Source organism: Babylonia areolata, chromosome 3 (assembly GCF_041734735.1).
Source record: "Babylonia areolata isolate BAREFJ2019XMU chromosome 3, ASM4173473v1, whole genome shotgun sequence".
Lineage (NCBI taxonomy): Eukaryota > Metazoa > Mollusca > Gastropoda > Neogastropoda > Buccinidae > Babylonia > Babylonia areolata.
The window spans coordinates 62,911,810-62,923,307 of record NC_134878.1 but is presented as its reverse complement, the minus strand read 5'-3'; the positions used below and the strand labels follow the sequence as shown (position 1 = coordinate 62,923,307).

Sequence of the window (11,498 nt, the reverse complement as noted above, 5' to 3'; positions counted from 1 at the left end):
AAAAAAAAAAAAGGATCTCAGTTTTTCAATTCAAATGCTTTTATTGATTCATTATAACTGAGTTAAAGACAAATCTGCCTGCCCCCAAAACATTTCTCTGTCAAGGATCAACAGAATAATCATGCACTGAGCAGCATTCTGCCTTTCTTTCAGCTGCTTCCTGCCAGTGCCTTGCATTAAAAAAAAACAACAACCAGGCTACATACTACTACCGATGTGATGATGCTGAATTAAAAGAGAACACAGCCTTTTTTTTTTGTAAAACAAACAGAAGAAGGGTGTTTTGGGGGCAGGCGGGTCTGTTTTCAAGGTGCTGATGATGACCAGTTTAAAATAGGAAGGTTACATATATACCTTGTAACACCAGACTGCACAAAAATTGCCTTCACTGTGTTCTCCTGTGAGCTGCTGCTGAACTGAACAAATATTTTGCAGCCCCTGGATTTAAATAGCAAATATATAATACTGGTATACATTAAAAGAAAATCATAATTATAACAAACAGCTGTCTGTGTACTGTATATTAACATCAAAGAAAGCTTCAGAGACAAAGCCGACATTGGGTCATTATCACGATCAAACAAAGGTGTCCAAAAAACATTTTGCATACAGCAGACACAAGATTTCAATTGTAGCAGAATGACCTCAGCGAGATTTCAGGAGAGATAATTAAAAGTTTGCTGTTGTTGTTTTTTAAGAACAGAACATCAATAAATGAAAACATGAAACATTATATAACCGGAACTATGAAACAGCTTTCTGTGGACTTTCACTTGCAGTAGAATGACCAAGCCACAAGGATATTTTCGATCACAACACTACATAAAACTAAGTGGAAAAGAGAAAAAAAATCACTTTACATCACATCCTTTCATCCTGCCCGGATTATGCGAGGACAAATGTTAACACTTCCAGACATTCTGACCTACAAAGCCAGTCTAGAACCATGCCCTTGATTGGTTGGTTTTAGATTTAAAATATCCAACGTTAAAAGGTTTGATAAAAGCTGGCCTGGTAGTTCTATTTTTCAGAGTAATCCATCGAAGAAAAAACAACAACAGTACTCCTGAAGTTCTCTGAATTTTTTTTTTTATTATACCGTGTTTTTTTGTTTTTTTTCCAGTCAAATATATAAACCAAAAAAAAAAAGACTAGTTTTATGCAATCAGACTTTGCTGACCTACTTTCAATTGGACAGTTTGACTCACCAACCATCTGACATTAAACAGTTAAACAGAGGTACAATATGACTGATATGGTTTCACCAGCAATATCAATGTGTCTTTAAACTGTGAGAATGGACAACAAACACTTAGTCGGAGGAGAAGAGCAGGCGGTTACACCAGGAGAAAAAGGACAGTGTGTAATTATGCATCTGCTGCACACTCCAAACAGCTGTCTCTTGCAGACGATCTGTCGACAAATTGCTCCTGAAAACACACACACACACACACACGCACACACACACAAACCAGGCATTTATAAACACTGCAAGTAGCACATGTTCTACTTCTTGGCAATGATAACATTCAAATGTGACAATGATTACAAACTAGATGTCTTCAATCACCAATATGTGTGACTGGACACTGAACAGAATTACTCTTTGTTCTGAATATAAAATCACAGCCTCCATTCTTCTTTTACACCTAAAGTTTAAAAATCTCAATTCCAAGATCAAAGAAACTATAGATGTCAACAAAATCTAAGCTTTAAAAAAAAAAAAAATCAAAAAAATCAACATACATAGTAACAAAACCATGGAGAGAAAACCTGTCAGTGTAAATCATAATAATAAAAAAAAATCAATAAAAATAAAGAAGAAATGAACAGAAAATATTAAAATTTCAGAAACAGACCCACCACCCCCTCCCCCCAAAAATTAATGTTTGGGTAGTAAACCAGATTAATAACTGAAATCTCAATTATACCTGAATATACTTTGCTGAAATCACAAGCCATTTTGAAACTATAAATTAAAAAAAATCATCCTCAAAAAACAACAACAGGAATTCCCCCAATGAGCCATATTAATTTGTTTCAGAATGACCCAAACTCTGTCATATGTGAAAAATTATACAAAACAAAAATCTAAATGAAAAAACTTTAAAAATATAGATACCGAATTACGAAAGGTTTTTACCCAAACAACCACAGCAACAAAGCCAAAGCACTTTGAACAGCTTCAAGGAAAATGCAGGAGTTGAAAGAAAAAAACAAAACAAAAAAGATGGGTCAAAGTCTTTGGTGTTGGCAGAGTCATGTGGGACTGTCACTTCAGGGATAAAGCTGTGATCACCACTTGGGGACGAGGAACTGGCTGCAGCTGTTAAGCTTTGTTACAATGTGAAAAACAGTCCTTTGAACATGACCCCTCAATGCCAACTCAAGTCGTCTATGGCAGTGCAGTGTCTAGTCAACTCAAGTCGTCTATGGCAGTGCAGTGTCTAGTCAACTCAAGTCGTCTATGGCAGTGCAGTGTCTAGTCAACTCAAGTCGTCTATGGCAGTGCAGTGTCTAGTCAACTCAAGTTGCCTATGGCAGTGCAGTGTCTAGTTAACTCAAGTCGTCTATGGCAGTGTAGTTATGGCAGTGTAGTGTCTAGTCAACTCAAGTCGTCTATGGCAGTGCAGTGTCTAGTCAACTCAAGTCATCTATGGCAGTGTAGTTATGGCAGTGTAGTGTCTAGTCAACTCAAGTCGTCTATGGCAGTGCAGTGTCTAGTCAACTCAAGTCGTCTATGGCAGTGCAGTGTCTAGTCAACTCAAGTCGCCTGTGGCAGTGCAGTGTCTAGTCAACTCAAGTTGCCTGTGGCAGTGCAGTGTCTAGTCAACTCAAGTCGCCTGTGGCAGTGCAGTGTCTAGTCAACTCAAGTTGCCTGTGGCAGTGCAGTGTCTAGTCAACTCAAGTCGTCTATGGCAGTGCAGTGTCTAGTCAACTCAAGTTGCCTGTGGCAGTGCAGTGTCTAGTCAACTCAAGTTGTCTATGGCAGTGCAGTGTCTAGTCAACTTGTCTATGGCAGTGCAGTGTCTAATCAACTCAAGTTGCCTGTGGCAGTGCAGTGTCTAGTCAACTCAAGTTGTCTATGGCAGTGCAGTGTCTTGTCAACTCGTCTATGGCAGTGCAGTGTCTAGTCAACTCAAGTTGCCTGTGGCAGTGCAGTGTCTAGTCAACTCAAGTTGTCTATGGCAGTGCAGTGTCTAGTCAACTCAAGTTGTCTATGGCAGTGCAGTGTCTAGTCAACTCAAGTTGCCTATGGCAGTGCAGTGTCTAGTCAACTCAAGTTGCCTGTGGCAGTGCAGTGTCTAGTCAACTCAAGTTGTCTATGGCAGTGCAGTGTCTAGTCAACTCAAGTCGTCTATGGCAGTGCAGTGTCTAGTCAACTCAAGTCGTCTATGGCAGTGCAGTGTCTAGTCAACTCAAGTCGCCTGTGGCAGTGCAGTGTCTAGTCAACTCAAGTCGCCTGTGGCAGTGGCAAAAGAGTTCAAGGAAAGCAAAGCATGGGGGGAGGTGTGTGGGAGGAGGGGGGGGGGGGTGGAGGAGCCAGGCAAGCAAAGCAGCAGGGAGAAAGAGAAGGGAGAGAAAAGGTCATTACGTGGGTACTGACGGAATGACATGGTCCTGCAGCCAGTGCTGCGTCACCAGCGCCCAGTGCAGCACATGTTTCCAGATCCAGTGCGTGTAGTCCTTCAGGAAGTCCCAGCACAGCCACAGCCACGCCCCATACTGGTCCCACATGTCCGGAGACTTCTTGTATACCTGCCCAACAACACGGGGGTAGGGTGGGGGGGGGGGGGGGGATACCTCAACATCATACAAAATTGTACTGTACGACGGGCGCAATAGCCGAGTGGTTAAAGCGTTGGACTTTCAACCTGACAGTCCCAGGTTCAAATCTCAGTAATGGTGGGTAAAGGGTGGAGATTTTTCCGATCTCCCAGGTCAACAGATGTGCAGACCTGCTAGTGCCTCAACCACCTTCATGTGTATATGCAAGCACAAGATCAAATAAGCATGTTAAAAGATCCGGTAATCCATGTCAGTGTTTGGTGGGTTATGGAAACAAGAACACGCCCAGCATGCACATCCCTGAAAACAGCATATGGCTGCCTACATGGCGGGATAAAAATGGTCATACACATAAAAGCCCACTCATGGACATACGAGTGAACGTGAAAGTTGCAGCCCACAAACGACAAAGAAGAAGTACTGTATGATTCCACAGTCTCTGAGGAGCATTCATCATTTGTATGGCTCTGTGTCATTTTTTTTCCCTTTTTTTAATTCATTAATTTGCCTTTTGTTTGTTTGTTTTCTTTATATGTTAAGAAACACAAATACCCCTGAAAGTGAATTGTTGCTGTAGTACTCTGAGTATGTTAACCAGTTCAGTGCCAGAGAATTTAATTAAAATAAAAAAAAAGTGCTCTCCCCTTGCCAGGGAATTTTGAGGATTTGGGGGTAATAAATCACAAAAAATTCTAGCACAAAAGCTATGGGTGATATAGAAAGAAAGTAAACGTTTTTGTGAAGGAAAATGAGTGTAGATTCTGCTTCTGGGCTTTTTTTTAATTTATTTTTTTTTAACCCAATTTGGTTGATTGTAGATAATTGTTCAGGCATGTAAAGTCAAGATAATTTTTGTGCAACAAAAAAGTCTATTTCCATCTCTACATAATAACATCCATAAAGAAAAGAAACAAAATACAGCTAGAAAAGCATGCCTATTGTCAGATTATACCCGTTGAAAAAAATTAAAACTGGCCATAAGTTTATAAAAACAAATCACAGCTTGTGCAGACATATAAGTAAATCACTGTCCCAACAATGACAAGGTGGGTAAGGTCAACTTAAAAGGTCAATCACAGTCTCAGAAACTGAGCTGGCAAGCTTTTTGTCAGCTTAGAGTGTTCCGGAGTGAGAGGGTGAAGTTCTTTGATGACGTTCACTCCTTTCAAGTTGCACGTGGGCCGAGTAAAGTGTCTGCTGTGCATCTGGCTTGCCACCTCTTCAAACAAGTCAACCATCTGATTCAGCGAAAACAAGCGTGAAAAACAAAAAGCACATGTCCGGTGCAGGTTCCACCCTGCATTTTGTGAAAATCATGGAGCATTGGCGGTTGTCGATCCTCCAGTCTGTATTGAAATGTGAGCACACTCATTCCTAAAAGCCACGCCCCCTTCATGAACTCTGGCTGACATTCGACCTATCGTCTTACATCACTCCTCTCCCTCTCCTCCCATTCTTCAAACACTGGCTGCACGTAGTCTGTCAGTCATAGCCACTTGTTCAAAAATGCTGTCTGATTGGATAGATGGACTGAATAACCATTGAATGGGCTGTCAGTTTTGTCACTGTCGTTGTCAATCACCTTTGTTTTCAAACCAATCATCAGACAAGAGAGGTCCTTCTCCATCGCCAAAGCTGTCCATAATCACAAGCAGAGCTTTCAGAATTGTGTAAATCTGCTGACTGTGACCACCTCCTTTACTGGACACAGTTTTCAATGCCTTCTTTTGCACATGATGCAACCCCCTTTTCCATGCACGTTATCACCTGGTCAGTTAGCAAATTATTATCGAGTAGAAACGGGTCTTCTACCTGATGAATGTTCATTTAAATAGTATTTTTATAATCCAGACATATCAAACAAACTGTACAGAGTCTGTTCATGTGAACTGAACCAAACTCCAATGAAGGAAAAATCAGAACACATGCATGACATCAGTGAACGTCTTATAGGCACTATGGCAATACTTTTTGTAGGTCAGCTGACATCTTATAGGCACTCTACTGGTTAATGGTGTATTTCGTCTGCAGTGATATCCATGTGCAAAAATTCTGGTAATGATGATGATGATATTTAGATATAAGAAATAATATAACCTTCAATGCAAGGGAGAGAAAAAAAAAGTATGCGAAGAAGCAAGAGGAAGATATATGGAACTGACAGGCTTTGTTGAATAAAAATTAACTTAAAAAAAAAAAAAGTACTGTATGACAGTCAGCTGTGTCTTAACTATGACTGTCGGATCGGGGGGGGGGGGGCTGCAGCACGAAGAGCCAGTGCGATCCTGCTTCCTAGTTTGAAAGTCATAGTTCTTCATGAAAGACTGCAAAAAATAAAATGAAATAAAAATCCCACTGCACTGGAAAAACCACTGATCAAACAGCTCTCACACAACTGGTAAGCTCATGCTGATTTGATACAAGCCAGGTGTTGAGCCTGCAATACAGAATAGTTTGTTACTTCAAATAAGAGACATTCATCTGAAGCGCAAGTCACGAAAACAATGTGGCTCACATGGATCAACTCGTATGCTTTGACACCTCCTCAAACTGAAACTGAGCAGCCCAAATGTAACACAGAAATCCGTTCCTAACAATAATATATTGTACTTATATGGCACAAAGTCCCCGCATAGAGGGCTCTAAGCGCCTCACAAAAGACAATACATATACAAATATACAACAGTGCATTATGCCTTTCACTTCCAGCTGTGGATATATCTGCGGTTAAGGGGTAACCGCATTATCAGGTGTCCAGCCGCTACTCCTTTTCTTACGCTTACCTCCCTTGCAAATGGTGAGAGCTTTGACGGGTGTTCAAAGCAATTTATCAGCAAGTTTGGGCTGGGTTTTGATGCAGTTTTTTGTGTTTAATAAAGCGAAAAGCTGTTGAGCAAGTCAACAAGGCAGCCAGAACATACAGTACAGAAGAGGTGGCTAGAACTGAGTTTGATTTTCTGCACAACTTAGGCAATAGAAAACGAAAGTGATGTTGTTGATCAACAAGTGATTCTGGTTATCCTGATGATGATTACATGCTACAATGTACATCAACAGCAAGGGGGTGGGGTCGTGTCAGAAGTGGGAAAAGAAAAAAATCCAATATTTTATCTTGAAACCTTCATTTTGTGACTAAAAAAAAAAAAAAAAGACAACACAGGGTTGTGGAGAAAGGCACGACCAGCACCAGACAGTAACTCACCCACACCAGGCCCTGCTGGGTCTTGCTGAAGGCCCACAGACAGTGGGGGCGGGCCCACTCCACCGCTGACACCACTGCCTCCACCCCCGCCTGCCACGCCCACCTCAGGCCGGGACCCACCGTCTCCTTCAGCCAGTGGTAGTAGCGGGGAAAATTCTCTTCACACCAACTGCAGACAACGCGCTACAGTTTTGATCAATCACGAAAGACACACACATGCACACATACACACCTGCAAACAACAGCTACAGTTTTGATTAATCACAAAACACACACACACACCTGCAGACAAATGCTACAGTTTTGATTAATCACAACACACACACACACAAACGCAAAACCAAACTGAATTTAAAGTTGGTCTGTTTGACAGCTGATGAAAGAGACTGGTCGATAGCCTGTTATCAATGTTCAATTTTCGTAACTCTGTTCGGTTGGGGTTTTTAATGCATTAACTAAGCTCCTTATCAAATGGTATTGGTTAATGGTTTTATTGATTTCAAGACTTTTCTAGAACCTGACAGACAAAACGTATTTTCCCAAAGACTTATCCAGCCCTGGAAATGGTTTTCTCATTTTTCCGAAACTTTTCCAGCTCTGGAAATTGCTCTAATTTTTCTCAGACTCTTCCAGATTTCAATGATTCTGAATGCACCCTGTTCTTTCAAATATGTCCATGTTACTTTGTGGTAAAATGTAATGGCAAATCACCAAACTATAATAAAGACCATACGTCTAACTTATCAACTAACTTTTCATTGTGACTGTCAAGCAGCTAAATTACCTTAATGCACATAATATAGGAATGCCTAGTTAACTACAACAAAATGAATGAATAAATTCCCAGCGCATGCTACAGACCAGACAGTGCACATTTAACCAAAAAATACCAGTTATACAACGCAAGGGTCACTTATTCCAGGACTGTCAATTCACTGAACCAAATGGTCACTTGTTGCTGCATGATTCTGACCCCTTTTCAATACTTCATGTCAGCAGTAAATGGTCAATCCATTATCAGGAAAAGACAGTAAAGAATATCGGTTTAAAAATAGAAAGGAACCACCAACCTCATGACTAGATACACAAATGTCGTGATTCTGCCCAGGGCCTGCTCCAGAACCGTCAATATCCCATAATCCTCCAGAAAACGAACAGTTCTCGATGCTGAACACAAATTTCACAATCAGTTGTGGAATGCTTTCCAACTGCAAAAATCACTGAACTTGAATCAGATGACTTTATAATGAAATATCAGATTGGTTAAAGACTCTGTGAACAAACCAATCACAGCCACATGACAAAGAATTTTGAACTCTCAGCACAGCAGCCCAAGCCACTTCCTGTGACACTGTGAACACCTTGCTGTTGGCCTGAGTGTAGCCTGGGAACCTTTTTATACGGTCTGCTGTACAAGTACTACTGCACGAAGGGACATTATTTTGGTATCACTGTAAAGATTACTCTTTCTACTTTTCAATGGTATAATTTTCATGTTGTAGAATAATTTATTTTGTATTGAATGATGCCTCTGAAGATAGTTAGTATGCTGAGGATAAAAAAAAAGTCTGATGAATCCACACAAAAATAAGAGTCACCCACTTTTTGTGATAATTGTGTGTCTATAGACTAGTATAGTACAAGAAAATGATTTTTTTTAAAGTTTGTAGTTTATAATAATTTAAATGAAAGTTCTTGACTTTGATCATTTTGGGGAATAAACATTGTATATAACAACACAAACAAGAGAGGCAAGGCCTTCAAGTCTCACTTGTGATACCCTTTTAAAAAAAAATCCAAGCTTTTTATGTATTGAGTATAATGCATTTACTGTTATATTTATATTTTTTATATTCTCTAAAACTTGGCACTTTGATCTGATATTCGACCCAACAAAAGATCTGTCATTATTATCATTTTTTGTTCAAACAGGAACTTCTTTTGCTAAGCATGGAAGTTTTGTTTATTGCAAGCGTTTTGGTGCAGACAGTAAAACAAGGGAAATTACTCTGCTGGGGGAATTAGTTTGCTGTAAACTGATCTTTCTCATCTTAAACATTACATTTTGAAATTATACTCAATACATAAAAAGCTTGGATTTTTTTTTTAAAGTGCATCACAAGTGAGTCTTGAAGGCATTGCCTCTCTTTTTCAAAATGTAATGTTTAAGATGAGAAAGATCAGTTTAAAGCAAATTAAGTCCCCTAGCATTAGAGTAATTTCCCTTTTTTTACTGTCTGCACCAAAACGTTTGCAAAATAAATAAAACTTCCATGCTTAGCAAAAGAAGTTCCTGTTTGAACAAAAAATAATTATGACTGCTCTTGTTGTTGGGTTGAATATCAGATCAAAGTGCCAAGTTTAGAGAATACAAAAAATATAAATATAACAGTAAATGCAGTTTGCATATAATTAGGCTTCATTTTTTATTTTTTTGTGCCCATCCCAGAGGTGCAATATTGTTTTAAACAAGATGACTAAAAAGAACTGAATTTTTCCTATTTTTATGCCTAATTTGGTGTCGACTGACAAAGTATTTGCAGAGAAAATGTCAATGTTAAAGTTTACCACGGACACACAGACACACACACACACACACACAGACAACCGAACACCGGGTTAAAACATAGACTCACTTTGTTTACACAAGTGGGTCAAAAAGCTTAAGTAAAACACATGTAAACATTACCACACACTTACAAGAGGGAAACACACACTGTTTTGAACCAAATCAAAAAAAATTTACTCATCAAATAAACAATCATCACACAAAAATCCACATGTGCATGTCTGCTTTTTTTTTTATGAAGAGAGCACACACAAAAGTTGAATTCCTGCACTGTTGTCACTTCAGGTTCACCAAATGAAAAACATTTCTCACCAAATGAACTGAATCATCACATATAAATCCACATGTGCATGTTTGCTTTTTTTACATGAAAAGAACTCATACAAAAGTTGACGTCCTGCACTGTTTATACTCCATGTTCAATTTTTCCCACTGAAAATCTGTCACATATTTTTTTCAAAATTGTACTCTTTCTCATGATGCTCAATTGTAGATAATACACTGTTCAGTCCCTTTATAGATTTCCATCTGCTGTTTTTGCACTTAGCTGCAAATGTCTTTCTGAGTGTGCCAGATTTGAAAGCCCGGTGCTACACAAAGTGCCACACCACAGTCTGGGCACCCCCAGTGACGTGTCTGTTTTCTCTGGGTGGTTGCCTGCTTTCTACTCACTCCGCTGGCCCTGGCCCTGGCGTAGCACACCTTGCAATTCTTGTAAGGTTTTGCCTTGGTGGTTTCCGGGATGTTGGCTGGGAAATGTCGACCAGTAAGCCGCAGCTTGTCACCCACAGCAACATGTCCAACTGGTACTTCCTCCACTGCCGGCAGCTGTGTCAGCACATCCTTCGCCATGTCCTGCAGGGTCTTCTTTTTTCTGCCATGTCGCTGTCTGTGCACATTCAGTATGATCATGGCCTGGATCATGATCATTGTGAGCAGGTGGAAAAAATGGTTTCTTCCACCATTTCACACTCTTTCGGTGCATAGGGAAGTACGATATGAGCTGATCAGAGCTGTCAACACCTGCCATGTTTGCAATGTAACTGATGACTGCCACAGGTTTCTGTTTCGGCTCATATCGAGCTTGTGTGAGGTGAAGACTTGGTCGATGGACTGTGGACAGCATGTATACATCCTTCTTGTCCCTCCACCTACATGCTACAACAGCTCCTTTGCGGCGGTAATCAATGGAACCTTTTGGCAGGTCACCTTGACACATCTCACACGGCTTGCCAACCCTGTTTTTCCACACAGTGCCACACACCATGGTTCCTTGGGCTGCAAGGTCATGACACAGCTTCGGACTTCTTCTTCTTCTTCGTTCGTAGGCTGCAACTCCCACGTTCACTCGTATGCACACGAGTGGGCTTTTACGTGTATGACCGTTTTTACCCCGCCATGTAGGCAGCCATACTCGGTTTTCGGGGGTGTGCATGCAGGGTATGTTCTTGTTTCCATAACCCACCGAACGCTGACATGGATTACGGGATCTTTAACATGCGTATTTGATCTTCTGCTTGCATATACACACGAAGGGGGTTCAGGCACTAGCAGGTCTGCACATATTTTGACTTGGGAGATCGTAAAAATCTCCACCCTTCACCCACCAGATGCCGTCACCGTGATTCGAACCCGGGACCCTCAGATTGACAGTCCAACGCTCTAACCACTCAGCTACTGCGCCCGTCACAGCTTCGGACAACAGTAGTAGTTATCAACATAAAGTTGATAACCTTTGTCCAACAGTGGCTGCATCAGGCGGAAGATGACATCGTATGGCTTGTTGCTCAGTCGCTTGTCTGCACAAAACATCTCAAAACGAAATACATAGCCACTGGAACTGTCACACAGTTAATAAAATTTGAAGCCCCATTTTGTTGGTTTGTCCTTCATATAGACACGGAACTCGCCGCGGCCTTTGTAGGAACATATGTGCTT

The 11,498-nt window shown here is 40.7% G+C and overlaps 1 protein-coding gene across 2 annotated transcripts in view; it reads right to left on the bottom strand.

Moving 5' to 3' along the window:
• Window positions 1-21: 21 nt before the first annotated feature.
• Window positions 22-11,498, bottom strand: part of LOC143280187 (transmembrane protein 214-B-like) — a 33,908-nt gene continuing 22,431 nt past the window's right edge. The window contains exons 13-16 of one of the 2 annotated variants that reach the window (XM_076584789.1): window positions 8,062-8,158; window positions 6,992-7,160; window positions 3,596-3,759; window positions 22-1,430 (exon numbers count right to left, since the gene is read on the bottom strand). In XM_076584789.1, the coding sequence (XP_076440904.1) occupies window positions 1,313-1,430; window positions 3,596-3,759; window positions 6,992-7,160; window positions 8,062-8,158 (548 nt within the window). In that variant the 3' untranslated portion in view covers window positions 22-1,312. The remainder of the gene's footprint in view (window positions 1,431-3,595; window positions 3,760-6,991; window positions 7,161-8,061; window positions 8,159-11,498) is intronic. The other variant, XM_076584790.1, reaches the window with a different exon arrangement.